This window comes from Saccopteryx bilineata, chromosome 7 (genome assembly GCF_036850765.1).
Source record: "Saccopteryx bilineata isolate mSacBil1 chromosome 7, mSacBil1_pri_phased_curated, whole genome shotgun sequence".
NCBI classification, from domain to species: domain Eukaryota; kingdom Metazoa; phylum Chordata; class Mammalia; order Chiroptera; family Emballonuridae; genus Saccopteryx; species Saccopteryx bilineata.
The window spans coordinates 51,016,594-51,035,251 of record NC_089496.1 but is presented as its reverse complement, the minus strand read 5'-3'; the positions used below and the strand labels follow the sequence as shown (position 1 = coordinate 51,035,251).

The following is an 18,658-nucleotide window of genomic DNA, read 5'->3' as shown; positions in this document are numbered from 1 at the left end:
TACATTATCTGAGCGTACAGCCATTTACATGCAATACCCATTCCCCTTCCTTCTCATTTCACGTGGGTTTCCTCAGCCGCTCTGTGATTGATGCTCACCATCAGCCCTTGGGAGGGTGTCTGTCTAGTTGAGTTGTTGTCTCGAGCTCATTCCTCAGGAAAGACTCATGGGAAATATTCCCTGAATTTCTTGCCTGTTTGATAACCAGCGGTCTGCACCCTTTATACTTGAAAGTCAATGTTTTTCTAGATATAAAAATCCGTGGCACCTACATCTCTTTCCCTAAGTATCTTAAATACGTTGTTAAAAAAAAAAAAAACACCTAATGATAACCTAATTTTCTTTTTCTTTATAAGTCTATTTTTTTGCCTAGAAGTTCAAAGGATTTTCTTTTTTCCTTTCTTCTGTGAAATTCAGCCAGCTAACTAGGGTATGTCGTAGTGGTAGCTGTCCTATGTTGATGCTCTGAGCCATGCAATGTACTCTCTCCACAGGGGGCTCCGAATACATTTTTTTAAAAATAATTTCAAGAAAGCTTTTAGTATTTGCTCACTTTCCTTAACATGGTTTTCTTCTGCGGGGATTTTTATTATTCATACTTTGAATCTTCTTTACTTACCTTCCTTATTTTGCCTACCTCCTGAATACTTTTTATCTCTTTATTTATGTTACATTTAAAATGTTTTCCCTCCCTCTCACCTTTCCGTTTCTTTTAAGACATCGGCCTTGTCCTCCCTTCTTCTGTTTGTTCTAAGGTTAGACTTCACTTCGTCTACAATCTTGTATTCTTCCACCAGTTCTTATTTCCCACGCCTGAGTTTTCCTCAGTATCTTTGTTGTGGTTCTTTTGTGCCTGCTGTCATTTTATTAATGCTTCTGAGCTCATTTTGAAATATTATGTTATGTTTTAATCCCCCGTTTTTTATTTTTTGGCATGATTTTCTGGCATGCTTTTGCTCTCTGTAGGGATGTGGTTCTGTTCCTTATTCTTTTTTTATTCTTATAATAACTTTGTAGGGGAGTTGACCTAGATACAATTCTGTTGCTCATTTTTATATGAAATTAGTTTTCCAAAACTCTTAGAAAAAAGAAGTGGTTCGGGGTAGCTTTTCTAAATGCACGGAGCTGCTGTTTCCATTGTTTCTAGGTAGTGTTCAAACAAACAAACAAACAACAAAATAAAAACGCTTGCTTTCTGACTGTTTCCCTGCCCACTTTTTTCTGTTTGTTTGTTTTTTCTTTTCACATTGCTTCCATCCTGCTCAACGTTGACTCCAAACTCAGCACCCTCTCCTCACTGTGGTCTCGGTCCTACAGAGCAGCTCTGGTGGGTCTGTCTCTCAGCGATGTAGGTGCTGGACCACTCTCTCTCCGTAGCGCGTCTAGCCCGGAGCCCCCTGCACGCAGCCGCTACTGCAGCGGGCAAAGCCGCTCCCGGGTCCAGCGTCCAGCCACTGGTCTTCAAGTGGACCACCATGCTTTCCAGGCGCTACCTCTGAGTTATTAGGGGACTTTCCTGTTCTTGGGTTTCCCTGACACCCCACTGCTTCCCTCTACTCTATCCCACACGGACACGGAGGACCCACAAGGTATGTGGCTGTGTGTGGTTCTCCCTTGTCTCATTGTATTTGGGGGCACTTGGAGATACCTAGTTTGGTTGTAACTACAGTGTATGGATCCTGGTTTTCCTGCTTTCTCTCTTTCTCTCTCTCTCTCTCTCTCTCTCTCTCTCTCTCTCTCTCACACACACACACACACACACACACACACACACACATCCACACACTGTACCTTGGGAGACTGAAATGTCCTGTTATGAGTCAGAAGCAGTTAGGAAGGAACCTGAACACCAGCAATCTTAGTTTGGGCTGTTTTACGTCAGAGAGAGAGAGAGAAAGAGAAAGACAGAGAGAGAGATCTGGTAGAGATTCAAATGAATTCCCAAACTCTGCCGTCCCTACCATCATCTCTCCAGACTCCTCCCCGGTGGGTACTTCAAATTCACACCAATGTCTACTCTCTGTACTGCTCTGCACCTGCTGTTTTTCACTCAACAGGGTGTTTTTGAGGTCTGTACACACTGAAACAGACAGACAAGGTCAAGCCTCTTTGTTCCTCTTGAGTTCTTCTGCCACATAAATAGCCTATATTTTATTGTTCCATCTTCTTATTATCAGACATGTGCAATCTATTACAAACCTTACTTTATATTTTCACACCTCTAAATTAGAGAAAAAAGAGGGAAATGTTATTACCATTTTACAAAAGGAAAAAAACAAAGAAGAGTTCTAATGATTAAGACTGGTTGTGATGGGTTGCCATTTCCGTGCGATAGACCACACTGTCTGATGACATCACTCGTGCCTGGAGTTTTATTTTCTCTTTTTTTAGGCACAGTTATGTTGTCTAAAAATAAAAGGCTAGGGACCCATCTTATTTCCTAGCTGATCCTCCCAGCATCCTTATAAAACACAGACAACCCAAACCAAGGCTGCTGGCATTCGAGGGGCCATCTTGGCGCCTTCTGACTCATTACGGAAACTTCAGGGTCTGCTGAGCTACCACGAGAGGCTGAGCGCCAATTCCGGTAAAATAGAAGCTGACATTTTACCAAGGGGAGCAAAGGAGGTATTTTGGTTTTCAGTGGTAGGTGACCTTCTGACTTTGGGGGCATTTTAAAGGATTACAGAGGCTGTGGCTTATGGTGAAGTTGCATTGTGTTCATTAACGTTTTACCTCTGGATAGAAATAAGTCACCAGTTCAGGTGAAAGGCTCTTTCACTTCACAAACATCCAGACAGGGCGGGCATTACTGTTTATTTCCATCTGACGGGTGTGTTAAATCCCACGCATAGAATGGTCATGCAAATTGTGTGGGATGACAAAGGTCACCAGTCACCTCGGTAGCGAGTCCTAGAAACCGGGATAAGCCTGGACCACAGAGCCTGCCCGCCCCCATCCTGCACCGCCTTCTGTCTGGTGGGCAGCAGAGGATGTGAAATCGTGCATGTTAACACACATTTAATGGGTTTTTTTTAATGTTTTAAGCCGTATCGCTTTTCCCTCCAAAGCTAATCAAGCACAGAAAACATAATCTTAGCAGAGAAGGCATGCGAGTACCAGAGTTGAGAATCCTCTCTCGACAAATCGACTGTCCCTTTTTCCTGAGCCCGGGAAGACATTTTTTCTGAATTGTGCAAAGCGTTTCCGACCTTCAGTTTCACCCACTGCCTTTGCCTCTGGCTCTCATTAGTAAACACCTTGGAAGAATCTCAGAATTATTCACAGAAAGATGATTAATGGAATCATTCTCACTAGGAGTCAGAGGATGCCTATGCCCTCAGAGTCTTCCTAGGACTTCCTCGGGTCACCTGTGCAGAAATGCTATTTCCACACGGCCACGCAGACTTAAAATAAGAAAGGCATGTCGCCCTGGCCGGTTGGCTCAGTGGTAGAGCGTCGGCCTGGCATGCAGAAGTCCCAGGTTCGATTCCCGGCCAGGGCACACAGGAGAGGCACCCATCTGCTTCTCCACTCCCCCCTCCTTCCTCTCTGTCTCTCTCTTCCCCTCCCGCAGCCGAGGCTCCATTGGAGCAAAGATGGCCCGGGCGCTGGGGATGGCTCTGTGGCCTCTGCCCCAGGCGCTAGAATGGCTCTGGTCACGACAGAGCGACGCCCCGGATGGGCAGAGCATCGCCCCCTGGTGGGCATGCCGGGTGGATCCCAGTCGGGCGCATGCGGGAGTCTGTCTGACTGCCTCCCCGTTTCCAGCTTCAGAAAAAAAAGAAAGAAAGAAAGAAAGAAAGAAAGAAAGAAAGAAAGAAAGAAAGAAAGAAAGAAAGACACGTCTTCTCGTGTTCTGCAGGTCCTGGGGATCTACGTGCTGCTTAGAAGATATGGGGAAAAAAATAAAATAAAATAAAAAGAAAAGAAAAGAAAAGAAAAAAAACAAATAAAAAAAAGAAGATACAGAGTGGGTGAAAGTAGGTTTGCCGCTGTGAGTACGTGAAACACGGAGCGTATTCCTGTGTTCTTATTTATTAATTGTTGCACGATAATGCCAGTCTCTTCCTTAGTGGTATCAGTGGCAGTGAGGTTGACATCTGATCACGGCTGGCCCCGGGGCAGTGGTGTCTGTCTGGCTTTTTCCAGAGACTTTGCATATCTCTGCTCTGCACTGTTCGGTGTTGCTCCAGAGCTGAGCTCTCGGAGGGCCATCTCGCATCGCTGGGCTGTGACGGCTTCCGGAGCCTCTCACTCATCACCGTCCCCGCCTCCATTTGAGGAAACCGGGAGTTGAGAGGGTCCTGCTCTGAGGATGAGGACCACCTCGCTTCCACTTGAGCAAACCAGGGTGCTAAACACACGCACGCAGGCAGACAGACAGAAGACGCGGCCCCTCTGCCTTTCAGGTAGTCCTGCCAGTTTATCGACGAGTACCCTAATGTCAGTTTTTATATCACTCGTGTTCTTGGCCAAGCTGTTTCTGCAGGAGCAATATCGGCAACTAGCTTCCAAAATGCTTTCCACGAGACTGGCTGTTTGTTACATAACGCTCCGAACTCCCAAGGGAGTGAGGGAAACCACACCCCCCTCCGCTTCTCGGAGGAGGAGCTGGCAGCGTGGCGAGGGAAGCCACCTGACCAAGGACAGGAGCCGTGGGCAGCTCTCCCACTTGAGGTGTGTAATTCAGTGGCTTCTATGCTATATATTCACGGAGCGGTGCCTCCATCAGCCTGATCCATTTTAGAACGTTTTCATTGTACTGGAAAGAGACCTGCACCCCTTACCTGTAACCTCCCCCCGCCCAAACATTCGCCCTCCCTACTCCCTGAGCCGCCACTAATCTCCTTTCTGTCGTTGAGAATGTGCCTATTCCGGGCCCCTCCTATGGGCGGAGTCATACAATACACGGCCTTTTGCGACTGTCTCTTGGGCTCGGCGTGATGCTCTTCACCGCTGACCTGGTTGCAGCGTGTCAGAACCCCCACGGCTCCGGGCGCTGAGAAATAGTCCCTTGTGCGGACTGAGTCCGTTCTGTCCATCCAGTCATTAGTTCATGGGTTTGGGGGTTGGCGTGGTTCCACTTCTTGGCTATTTTGAGTACTGCTGCTATGACCATTCCTATACCAGTCCTTATGTGGACACATGTTTTTTATTCTCTGGAGTATATACCTAGCAGAGGAATGGCTGGGTCCCATGGCAACTCCAGGTTTGACCGTTGGAAGAATTGCTGACTGTTTACCAAAGTGGCCGCGTGATTACTGTCCCCACCCCCAGGAATGCCTGAGGGTCAGGGTTTCTCCACGTCCTCAGGACATGTGGTTAGTTGTTGTTCTTATTACAGCTGTGAAGCAGTATCTCACTGTGGTTCTGAGCGGCATTCCCTTCAGAGCTCATGGCGTTGACTGTCTCTTCATGTGCTTGTTGGTCATTTGTGTATATATATATTCTTTGGAGAAATGTTTATTCAGATGCTTTATTTAAACATTTAGTACAATTCACCAGTGAAGCCATCCAGTCCTGAGCTTTTCTCTGTGTAAACTTTTGAAAACTGATTGAATCTCTTGTTGGAGGTCAGTTCCGATTGTCTATTTATTCCTGCGTCAGTTCTGGCAATGTGTCTTTCTGGGAACTTTTCCGTTACACCTGAGTTATCTAATTTGCTGTCATACAGATGTTCATAGTATTCCCTTAGGGTTTCGTTTTGTTTTTTTCATTTCTGTATGGCCAGAAATCATGTGAGGATATAGTCTGAAGCTCCTACTTTAAAAGCCCCATGTGTTTAAAGCCTTATGCCTTATTGTAAAAAAAAAAAAAAAAAATCCTATGACTATATCAACTTTAATATAAAAGTAATATTGACATGATTTACCCATGAGTGAAAGTTAAGAACCAGCGAGTGATCCCTGTGTTGACCCGGTTCTTGCACTGTCCTAGCCTAGCCCAGTCTGAGGTGAGCATGACGAGTTATCTCCCTGGCCTGTGTGATTTTTAAGATAAATCTCCCTCAGGGAAGTTTCCCATCCCTTCCCAGGACAGCCCACCTGTCCCTGGTGAGTCTGAAGTCCTGGTGGGGTGACCAGGGTTCCGCAATGAACCCACGAGCTGGAGAAAGAGCACCATGGAGTTACCATGTTTCACAGGTCAATTCACAAAGCGTTCCTGTACACAACAGGGGCGGGGGCAGGGGAGGAGACTGCGGCGCGCGCGCGCGCGCGTGTGTGTGTGTGTGTGTGTGTGTGTGTGTGTGTGTGTTTTCTAGGTTCTCCTGTGTCCATGGCAGGCCAGGAGCACCTGTGACCGTTAGTCTCCTCCCATCCCTGAAACACCACCAGGAAAAACTGAATAGCCACAGTGTAGCCTGCTTCCCCAGAGGCTCAGCAGGGAAGGGCATCTTTAACAAAGCAGCATTTCAGATTATTTACTTCAAAGCCAGTCCTGTTTCTTTCCACTTCAACAAATGAGATCACCAATGTTCAGATGTTTGCTGCAATAAAATAAATAAATAAAATAAAACTCCAGAGTTGAACCGTATTTTTATAATAAACAAGGGATCTTTAGCCTGTACAGTGAACAAACAGGCATCCTCATAAACCTGACATGGAAAATGATATTTTAATGGCTACATTAACTTGTAACATTTCCCCCTCCCAACCCTTAAAATTGATGACTTGGATTAATGATCAATTAATCACTCAGCTGCTGTTTCTAGTAAAGATGACAATTATTAACTCCTTTGTTCAATTCATCATAATAAAAAATATCCCATTTCCTCTCTGTTTTTCTTAGAAAAGCTGTTCTTAAAAACCACCTGCTACTTGGTGGTCCACATGTACGGACCAAGCATCACAAAACTGTGAGTATGCCGACAGGTTACTCTGGCTCCTGTGCTGGGACGTTGGGGGGAGGGTGTACAGGGACACCGGGTGGCAGCCTGTGCTGTTTCCCGGAGGAGGTGCTATTGGCTGAGCAAGGACTGGGCTGTCCCCTTCCAGTTCTTGTTCACAGTGAAAAATTCAAGCCTGACCCGGACTCTTTGTCACTCGGACAAAGGCTCCCCCTCGAGTTACGGTGTGACAACCTGGCTCGATTCCTCTCCAAGAGCCTTTCGGGTACCAAGAAAGGGCTGGATGTTGGTGGCTGGACACGGCCTTTGACCCTGTCTCCTGAGCTGCCCAACACTCCGCAGCCCGGCCCTTCTCTACTCCCTGGGTTCCCAGGCCATGCTGTCCTCAGGGTCTGCTCTTCCATCCTCTCACCCTGGTGTCCCCTGACCCTGTCCACTCCCGGCCTCGCCCTGTCCCTCAGTATCCCACAGTGCACCATCATCATTATCTGTCTGTTCTCATTCTTACTAATATCTTTTATTTTTTTTTTAGCATGCACTGGATCAGATAAATCATATTCTGCTTCATGGAACTTTCTTGTCAAGAATCCAAGCATGATTTTCTTACATTTATTATTTAGGTTAGGTAGTTGCTTCGTTACTTTAAATGATGTCATCAGCTTCCAAACCCACCACTCAAACAAAGTCTAGGACCCTGACAATAACTTACTCCAACCAGACTTTCCCTCTCTCTCATTCTCACCCTTTTATCCACCCAAGTAGTGAATCCCACGCTCACCTTTCCCTTCCTCTCCTTTCTCTCTAGTTCTTATGATATCCACTTATTATCTTAATATAATAAGCTATAATTATATAAAAGTCATATATATGATCGTAAGATAAGATTACAGAAAAGAAGTATAGTTAAAAGTATATCTGTTGTAGTCCTTTAAAACACAGCTTTTTCATTTCAGTTATTCTTTTGCTCTGCGGAGAGAGTATCACACTGTGCATAGTCTCGTGGGACCCACCACTTCCAGGTGCATCCCTGAGATGTCTCCGTGGAGGGGCGTCGTCACTATAGCTCACGTGCTCGGACCGCATGGAATCCTCCACCGTGTCTCCGCGGGAGGCTGTTCCTTCCCTCTCTCCTTTGGGGTGTCCACTGGTTTTCTCTCTTGCAAATGGTGGTGCTCTGAACATCCTCACGGGGTTCCTCTTCCCTCTGCCAGTCACCTCAGAACGGAGAGGCTCAAAGGGTCGTATCACCCCCCACAACAGGGCAGCCTTGAGCCGCAGAATTTCACAGACAAAAGAAACTGAGAATCAATCACACAGGCCAGGGAGATAAGCACTGTGCCGCCATGCTGTGCGCCTGCCTCTGTTAATATTGACCTCATTCCTTTGTGCTAAATGATGCCTCGTGGGCCCTGGGCTGTGAGTGTTCGGAAGGCAGAGACCCTGTCTTCTGAGCTCAAATCCCTACATTGCCACTGCCTCCTAACTGGACTCCAGGCTTGCCCGTTGCCCTGCGAGGCTAGAGCCACATTGTAGCTGGCCAAACGTTTACTTTTTAATGCAAAATGAATTACGGCATTCTCTAACATAAAACTCTTCACACCCTTTGCAGGATTCCTTAGCTGCATGCACAAAGCTATTTGTGAACCAGTCCCTGAGGACATTTCCAGACTAATCCCTGGCTCCTGCATAGTACATCGCAATCCGAACCATGAGTAATTCTCCCCCCTACATGCACACACGGAGGTTTTCCCTCAGGACCTTTGCATGGGCTGTTCCCTTTGCAGGTCGATAGACATCCAAGCAAATGGTCCTTCCCAGACAAATCCTGCTTCTGTGGACCTCAGCTCCAGGGTCACATCCTCTGGAAGCTTTCCTGACCCTCCCCAGGGTAAAATAGACACCCTGCCACCATCACCACCAACACACACACATACACACACACACACACTCCTAGTACCCTATGCAAACCTCCAGCACAGCACTTTCCACATCTATTTGCAATTTAATTGTCTATTTACTTTCCTGAGTTGCCAACCAGATTGAAAGCCTTCAGAGGTCTAGGACTACATTTAATTCATCTGTGTATTTCTAAGTACTTAGCAGAATATAAATTTATAGAAAGAAGGAAGGGAGAGGGGAGGGGAAGGAGAGGGCTTTGTATCTCCACAATAACTGAGCATAGAAGACCTTCAATAAGTGTTTAATTCATATATATATATATATATATATATATATATATATATATATCACTACAGATGAACTATGAGTAGACTGATCCAAAGAGAAAATTACTTGAACATGTTAAAAATAGCACCTGTTAGCCTATTCAATGAACCTGTGCACATACCATGGCAGGAGCCATGCTCTGGGGAGAGTGTCAGCTTGGCCAGAGGTGGTCTGCTGGGCCTAGATCAGGAAACAAGAAAGGTGAGTGGAATCTAGTCACTGAAGACCAAGAGGGCAGTACACCCAGACATCCAACAGGGGGTGCCAGAGATTGGCTATGAAGCATTGTGGGAGTAAAAGAGAGGTGGCCTGGGTTCATTCAGAAACCCACTGATCTGCTCTAGGGGGTAGAGCTTGCTGAGTAGTAGAGCCAGATAAGCCCCAGGGTCAGAGAGAGGACAGACAGACACTGTACTAGGTACTGCAGATGGGAGCTGTGTAAAAGACGGTCCCCACCTCAAATAACTACAAGTAGACCCAGGATGCTAAGGAAAGAATGAGGCCAGCAAGCCACTGACAGAGGGTCACTCCCAGAGTAGGGAAGGGGGAGGAATGTTTTTCTTTGACATGATTCAAAGTCATGAGATGACTCATTCTCATGAGTATGGGGCGGGCCACTTTGACGAAGACGGATGTATCCAATGACCCCCCTTCGTGGCTTTGTCCACCATTTTCTGGTACCCATATTAGTTGTTTGCTGATCAAAATTTCTCCTCTTCCAGTGTGCTCTTCTTAGAGCTTGTTTTAATCAATCCGATTCAGTTCTGGGGGGGGAGGTGGACCCTGGAAGAGACAACCTTGTGATTTAGTTTTACCTGAATTTCCAGCTTCCGAGAGTAAAGGTGTTTCCCTACCCAGAGGGCATCATTCCCCCTCGTGATTTCACACAAATCAATTCTCAATGACTCATAGATTCAGCAATTACATTCCCTCCCCACAGCCCAGCCCCAGGAGGTTGTTGGAAAGTGGGAGACCTGAACATGCAGGCTTATTCCCCCAAGAAGAACCTAGGTTGTGCAGGGCAGGCTACTTCTAGGAGCTGCCAATCCTAGCCAGTGCCCACATGCTGCGTCCTCCTGTGGCTGGTCTTGACCTCCACTGTGCCACAGGCTGCCATAGCAAACCTGATCCTGGTCGTCTGTTCATCTTACCTTGCTTCCTGGTGTCCACGTATGCTTCCCGCCAAATCGTACAATTTTGTATCCGAGACCCAGAAACTCTCAGAGATCAGGACAGGCCTCAGCTACTAACATTTTAGAAGAAAAAAATGCAAAACGGGGTTTCTAACAATGACAATACACCTTACATGTGATTAACGATATTTTTTTAGATACCAAAAATACAAAGTAATTTAGCCATGCCATTCACAAGATGATTTCCAGATTTATAGAAATGATTAAATTCATGGTACTCTAGGAGTGTGGTCCAGAAATAGGATAAAAGTAATAAGTTGTGGGAGGAAACACTCCCTTCACTGCTGAGTGTGTCTCTATGACTCTGTGTTAATAAAGTCTCCTCCGAAAGTGATGTCAAAGGTCTAAAACCTGATAGCTTTTATGTACGGAAGGCTGTTACTCTGCCTGTCTGCTCATTGAACCCTGACCTTGAGCCCTTCTTTTGGTTTACGGTGATGATAACCATCATCCTACTTCATCCTACTGTAATGCTAATTAAAGTTGCTAATTAGTGCTGCCAAATGTGTTGCAGTCGGCCCCTCCCATGTGCCTCACTCCTGCACACCTGCGTCCTTGTAAAGGTAGCAGCAGGAACTACAGTAAATTAAAATATGGCCATTTTGGTCCTAGGGGCCGCTCTGGGAAAAAGAAAACACCATTGGGTGTGAACGGCTATTATGAGTTTGGAGACTTCCTAAGGATCTCACAAACTATATGCAGCTTGGGCTTTCTGTGCCCAGGTCGGCCAAGGTCACCCGTGCGGCTTAGCGTCCTGTGTGCTCGAACGGCTCTCACCTGGGCCCGTGAGGCCCAGTGTCCTCAATTCTGTCCAAAGGAGTACTTTGCACTGTTACTCTTTGGCAGTGAAGCACCGGTCTTAGAGGACGCTGGGAGGGACACCATGTGCCCAGAACCCTTCTCCTCGTCCTCTCGGTTCAGAGAGAATGCCAGCCTCACCCTCCGACCAAGGGCCCCATCTCCGCTCCCATATTCCAGTTCACCCACTTAAACGTGTGCTCTCTTTGCAAGGGAAGGAGAACAGGTTTGGATTCTACCTGATAAGTTGGCTCTGGTGACCCTGGATTGCCACAGACGAGATGTTGACTGTAGGTAATAAGGAAGTAAATAAATAAATAAGAAAGAAAGATTAAACAGAACCTATTTGTCCCTCTCCTAAATCCACTAAATACCAAACCAACATACAGACTGAAGTTGTCGGTTAAATAAATGGACCATTCAGTTGAGGACAGATGTGTGAAAACAGCCACCCTCTGCTGATTCAGTGATCCTTGGTAGACATCAGTTTGGTAATGGACCCTTTTTCTGTCACCAGCAACTTGTCCCACAGCTTAGAAGATGTGGCCTCTTTATATTTGGAGTCACCACCTCTCTACCTCCCATGAAGGAGTCCCTGGGCTAGGTGGCAGGAAGTCCTGTGACCCAGCATCCAAGGGACGGGACTCAGTCACCGCGCTGCATTGAGTCGAGGGTATCCGAATCCATTCTGGGATTTACCTTTCTTTGAAACAGCTTCTATTTTCTAATGTCCCAGAGATCTTAACCTGCCTTGTCTTGCCCCATTTCCTGCCAGGCTTGCTGCTAAGATGACCGCTGATGTGGTGTGTCACACCCTGGAGTTTTGTCAACAGAACCCTGGCCAACCAGTGTGTCATCTCTACCCCCTTCCCAAGGTGAGTGGGTGTCGCTGGGAATGACCAGCAAGGCAGGTTCAGCTTCCCTCCGTTAGCGATTTGGGGACAGGAGGAGGCAAGATGACGTTTTCAATAACCTCGTGTGAAATAGTATTCCCGAGTTTCACCCTAGATCCCTGCCCCCCACCCCCAGGCTGCTGAAGAACATCTTGCCCGTATAAGTATTCTGTCGGGCTGGCGATTGGTGGGAAACCTGACCAGCCAAGGAGAGAAGAGGTTTAAATTCCTCTCTGCTGACTAAAAAAAATCATTCAAATCGCTTTTATAAGGTGACCAGCTCACCCCAGTTTGCCCAGGTGCGAGTGCCGAAAGTCCCAATCCTGGGAAAATATGAAAAGCGGTCACTCTGGTCGAGCGTTACTGTTCTCCCCCGTATGATGGGTACAATAGAATACCTAAAATCCCTCCTTCGGGATTAATTATGGGACGTAAGCGAGCTAGGACATTTCAAATGCTTAGCACAATGCCTGCTACGTTTTTTAAAAAGTGTTAATAAAAGTGGTGGCTAATAGAATTATTATCCATATCATTATTATTCAGAGCTAGCCCTTCGGAATACCCTGTGTGCATGATAACACGCGGGACATTTTTAAATTGGAATGCAGGCAGCGGAAGGCTGCAAATGGTGACGCATTTCCCTCCTCACACTGCACGACAGTACAGTATTCAATTCAGTTAGGGCTCGCGAGGTTGATTTTCAGAAGTTTCCTGCAAAAATAAAACACAAAATAAAAATCTCTGCCCCCTTTCCCAGAATGGTAGTTCTTTTCTGTACAGAACACAACGGGGCTTTTGTCCTATCTGTAATTTCCTTTCAATTCTCATTGAAATGAAGTCTGTTGAACACGGTGGAACCTAACCGATGAACGTGACTTTGCTGTCAGCCATATTCAATAGCGCATAAGAGATGCAAATGCCTGGGGTATGAACGCAGCGCTGTTTCACGCCTGCTTGGTCATCGACTAAAGTGCCTGTTCAATTTTCCTTAACTCCACCTGAGAAACTGCGGGCACCGCTGATTTCTAGAAGAGGTAGTTCATTTTAATTGGAAAAAAAAAAAAACAACCTTGTGTGTGTTCAGCTGGCATGCGCAGAGTGGATAGCAATGTTTGCGGTTTGATGGACGTGGTACGGGTTCCTGTGACTTCCTTCAACGGCATCCTGCCATGTACACATCACACCCACAGCCACACACAGTCACAAGATGTTCAACCTGGAACGGATGCATTTTTATACTCTGCGCTCACACCCTAAATATCATTTTCACGGCACACAAATTACACCTACAAAAGCAGGTGTGCATTAGTAGGTCGAATGACCAACCTAGTAAAGGTAAGTAAAGATACAGATGGAATTATTTCCAGCCTGCCACTAGCCTTCCTCATGACCTGTCTGGTCCACACCGCCCCCCCCCCCCCCCAATGAAGCCACCATTCTGTAATCTGTCAGCACGGACGAGTGCGTTTGCACACAGTTCCGTTCTTGAACTTCATGTGCACGGAATCATGAAGCATGTGCTCCTGTGGTCTGACTTTGCTTATCTGTGAGATTCATCCATGCTTTGCGTGTTATAGTATCATTGCAGGAAGTATTCACGCAATCATCTTTCTTCTTGGGGGGGGGGTGTTGAACTACGTATTTCAATGCATTCCTTTTTTATAAATGTATTGGGATGACGTTGTTTAATGAGATCATATAGGCTTCAAGTGTACATTCCTATGGTACGTGATCTGCATCTATTGCATCGCGTGCCCACCGCCCAAAGTCACATAATCTCCCGATGTAACTCCTGCTGTAACTCCCCGGTCAGTGCGGCTCAGTCTCCCCTTGCTCCTTGCAGTACATTTTCCGTACCGATGCCAGGAATACCTTCCTATGGGGGCAGTAGGACCCTGTCACCCCACCAACGTGTCTTGGCCTGGAAAGCAGTTTCCTCCTTGTCTTTCAACTTGGTCACCTAGCACAGTGGTCCCCAAACTTTTTTGGGCCACGGACCAGCCTTTAGGGTAGGACGGATAAATGTATCACGTGACCGAGACAAGCGTCAAGAGTGAGTCTTAGACGGATGGAACAGAGGGAATCTGGTCATTTTTTAAAAAAAAACATCGTTCAAACTTAAATATAAATAAAACGGAAATAATGTAAGTTATTTATTCTTTCTCTGCGGACCGGTACCAAATGGCCCACGGACCGGTACCAGTCCGTGGCCCCGGGGTTGGGGACCACTGATCTAGCTGATCTCAGCTTATGTGTGGCTTCCAGAGGGAAGCCACCCTTGACCCTGCTACGCACCCCTCCTGTCAAAGCTCCTGCCAATCCCTTCAGTGAACTCGCCTTGTTTTAAACGCTATCGTGTGACTGCCCCTCTGTCCATCTCTCCACCCGTCTCTAACCTGAAAGAGGACGATGGCTTCTGTCTTGCTCAGCACCCTGTACCCGGTGCCTAGGATGGCACCTTATCTGTAACAGAGATACTTGCTGAATAAACAGATGAAGTCCCATTGGCTTCTCACTGGCAGCCCTGATGGGAATTCAGATTTTCCTTCTTTCGTGGCCACACTAATGTTCCCAGTGAATACCTTTAGTTATGTTAGTTCCCCTGCCGTGGTCTTCACATTCCTATACCATCGAGGACACAGTCTCCCTTAGCATCTTGGGACTCTCAAAAAACCTTCCCGGACTTCCACTGTTACCCTTGGGTACCCACAAAGGGGTGACTGGCTCTGCCCTGAGCCCCCTCCCCCTCCCCACCTGCGCACCTGTGTACCTGTGTTTTCACCATTCCTTCCGCCCAGGAAGCCCGGTCAACGCCCGGCTCCTTCACGAAGCTCCCCTCACTGTCCCTGTCTCTGGAATATCATTCCTAAATTCCTTCGCAAAATGTTCACCCTCCTCTCAACCATCATCTTCCAATACCTTTTCTGAGTACCACCCTGGGCCGATACTGTTCTAAACGCTGTGTCCATCCGTCGTGTGGTCTCGTGAAGTAGGTAGTGTGCTGGTCCACGTGCGATGGAGGAGAAAAGTGAGGCACGGAGATACTGCCACCAGTGTACTTAGATTTTCCGATTAGGGCGTGAGCGTCGGGGGGCAGGTCCGCAGCTGGCCCGCCCATGTGGCCCCCATCGCGCCGGGCACATTCTTGGCGCCTGGAGAACATACCAGGCGTGGGACTTGCTGTGCACGATCTCACGTGACAGTGTTTCTGGGGGGGTATCTAGTTCCCAGACGGGGGAGGTGAGACGAGGAGAAGGAAAGGGGCTTACCCAGGTCGCATGGACAGTGAGCGGGAACGAGAGGGTTCGGCCTGAGCTCAGTCTGTCTTTAGAGCCCAAGTTCTTACCACTGTTCTGTGCCTCACGGATACTCCTGGGGTCTCGTTCCTTTGACTCGAGCCACTGCTCCTGGGCCGGCTAATTCCTCACAAGCAGGACTCTGCACCTTTTATGTCCTGCCTTCCGTGAGTTTCAGATTCTGGTAAAACAGAAATGGTGGGGAGCGAGTTAGGGGCCCTGTGGGATGAGCCACAGGTGGAGGGAGGATTGGAGGTGAAGTGGGGTGAGGGTGGAGCCTTCCCTCAGCCCTGAGAAGCTGAAGAACTGCAGAACCGACCCAGCAGGGAGAGAGCTGCAGGGGCCACCGCCTTTAGGGGCCGCAGTGACCCACCTGACCACTACCTGCAGCTCAGTCGGGATTCCAGGCTCCCTTCCTGCCGCCCTCTAACCGTGTCTCCATACCCTCACCCACCATGTGCTCCACAATGGAAACTCCACCCCGAGTTGAGTGGAGCAAGCAACAACTCGCAGTGCTCATCTGGCACCAGGAGGGAGGGAGGGGAAGGCAGAGGAAGAGGAAGAGGAAGAGAGAGGAGGGGAGGGGAGGAAAACAGACAAGACAAACCGCAGACTGCTTTGTGAAGGCCGCCCGGTGGTTTTGTGTTAGCAACTGGGGGGCTATTTCCACCATTCCTCCTCTAGTTTGAACACAAAGCAAGTCATCGCCGCTGCTGGGGGGGGGGGGGGGGAGGTACGCGCGCGCGCGCGCGTGTGTGTGTGTGTGTGTGTGTGTGTGTGTGTGTGTGTATTTGTGGCATGTGCATCAGCTCAATGCTGAGACCACAGCTCTCCAGCTGCACCTTGAATGGGTACCTGTCACCCCTTCATGTGACCTGTCAGTTCTATAAACCTCTCTTCTCAGATGCGCGTCACAGTGCATGGGCCCAATGGGGCCAGGAGCAGCCTGTTGCTCTGTGCTGGGTCCCCTCACTTCCAGTCCCCAGGCAGACCCCATAGCTTTGGGCAGATCCTCTTTTTAACTACCCCTCAGCTGGAGGGACCGGCTGCGTTTGCAGACAATTCAAAGGCCTGTGGGAACCACGTCCCACCACTCTGATCCCCACTGGAAGGGATTCATATTCGGAATACGTGCTCTAGTGGAGGTGGAGGCTCCTTCTTTCCCTGGGGCCTTCGGGCAGTTTAAAGTGCTGTGAGGGCGGCCTAGTGCTTCAAGAAGGCAGTCCAGACTTGGAAACGGTTTCTCCCACACTGAACCCCATCTCTGCGGGAGCCAGAGCCAGCCAGCGCTGGGCGGGTGGGGTGGGTACGTGCGCAGGGAATTCGTGTTTCCCTGGGCATCCAGACCGCCAGAAAGCTGTCAGACGTGGGTTCGGGAAAGAGTAAGTTGGCACTCTTTTCATGAGACAGTGGCAATGACAAATTCTTGTTGTTTCCACTGAGAAATAAACAAGCTGGCCTCAGGAATTTTTCAGACACAGTTTGCCATGGAGGCTGAACTTGACCCGGGTCTCATCCATAGTGAGGAGACCTGAACTCAACCAAGGCTACATACCTGGGACGTCCAGCTCGGCATGCCCCTCGACCCCTCCACCCCGTGTCCGGCAGAGATTATGGTGCACGTCCAGAGTGGCCGGTTCTCCGTGTCAGATGGAGATAAGGGAAGTTTGAGGTCTAGTTTTAATGAAATGTTCCGAAGAACTGAGTTTCCGAGAATCTGGCATCAGGATCCCAACCTTCTCACTACCCGTCATGTAGCCATTCACCCATTCACTGAGTTATATCTCAACGAGTATTTCTGCAGTACCTACCGGGTTCTGCCAGACAGCCCAAGAAAATGATCTCTTTTACTCATCGCAAGTCTGCAGGACAGACCCAATTCCCCCCGCTTTATAAATCAGTCCACTGAGCCCCGGAGAATGGCAAGACTTGCCTCGTATCCGTTGACTAAGCTCTTATTATGTGGTAGGTACGCACTAGTGGCTGAGAAAGAAGAGACAGTTCAAGTGGCTCTATCATCACACCCAAAGCCGAACCGAGGCCTCGCCACGCGTCATCTACGATCCTGCCCACGGCTGCAGGCTTACCCCCTTATCCACTTTTACAGATGAGAAACCAGCCTCCCAGCCCATCCTTGCCTGTGCAGTTGTTTCGTTTCTAAAGTTTCCTTCTGAGCGTCCTCAGGAGATTTTGAACAATGAGATCAAGGACAGGAAAATGTGGCCTTTCAGATGCAGAGAGGTCAGCTGAACATGGAACAGAATATGGCACCCAAAAATAACCTCAGATGCAGTTGAGATTCTTGGTTTTTGATAAAAATAGAGTTCCACATCAGTCTTATTCGATAAATGGACAGAATTAAATATTAGACATTTAAAAATAAAATTTAAGGCCCTGGCCAGTTGGCTCAGTGGTAGAGCATCAGCCTGGCGTGCAGGGGTCCCGGGTTCGATTGCCGGCCAGGGCACACAGGAGAAGCGTCCATCTGCTTCTCCACCCCTCCCCTTCTCTTTCCTCTCTGTCTCTCTCTTCCCCTCCTGCAGCCAAGGCTCCATTGGAGCAAAGTTGGCCTGGGCACTTAGGATGGCTCTGTGGCCTCTGCCTCAGGCGCTAGAGTGGCTCTGATTGCAGCAGAGCGAAGCCCCAAGATGGGCAGAGCATCGCCCCCTGGTGGGCGTGCCGGGTGGATCCGGTCGGGCGCATGCGGGAGTCTGTCTGACTGCTTCCCCATTTCCAACTTCGGAAAAATACAAAAAAAAATAAAAAATAAAAATAAAATAAATAAAATTTAAACTAGATAAATCTCAAGTGAATAAAAGGTTGAATCCACCATCATAAAGAATGAAATCATAAAAGAAGAAAAACCGATGTAAAATTATTTGTAATTTTTGATACAAAAGTCACAAAGGAAAGGAAAAGATGAATGCAGCTGACTAGTAAAACCCGGCCACACACAGTGAAAAGGCAAATGGCCAACTGGGACAATGTTTTTGTACTGCGCCACACAAGGATTATTTTCTCCTTGATTCAATGAGTTCCTATAAAATCAAAAAGGAAAAAGAAAGAGAGAGAGAAGGCAAAGGCCATAGACAGTTGGTTTACCAAAAAGAAAGGGAGGGGAGGATCAAAGGACTAAAAATGTAAGGGGAAATACCCATCTCTTTCTCATAATTAAAAAAGTGAAAATTAAATGAGATTCCATCTACCTCTTACGTGTTTGGCCTCCACAGAACTCTTTGAAGGTCATTAGATAAGAAATTATCACAGAAGCAGAAAGGCTCACGTATCAGAGACCACTAAATTACATTACTCCCTGAAGACTTTGAGGTTTGAAACTCTAATCAAATTGAGAAAGCATTACCCACTGTGCTCGGATGCACAGTCTACTGTTCAATCCTTTCT

The 18,658-nt window shown here is 47.7% G+C and overlaps 1 protein-coding gene across 1 annotated transcript in view; it reads left to right on the top strand.

Moving 5' to 3' along the window:
* Nucleotides 1-18,658, top strand: part of AOAH (acyloxyacyl hydrolase) — a 119,176-nt gene that overhangs the window by 17,581 nt on the left and 82,937 nt on the right. Inside the window, exons 3-4 of the mRNA XM_066239870.1 lie at nucleotides 6,793-6,859; nucleotides 11,843-11,942. Coding sequence (XP_066095967.1) covers nucleotides 6,793-6,859; nucleotides 11,843-11,942 — 167 coding nt within the window. The remainder of the gene's footprint in view (nucleotides 1-6,792; nucleotides 6,860-11,842; nucleotides 11,943-18,658) is intronic.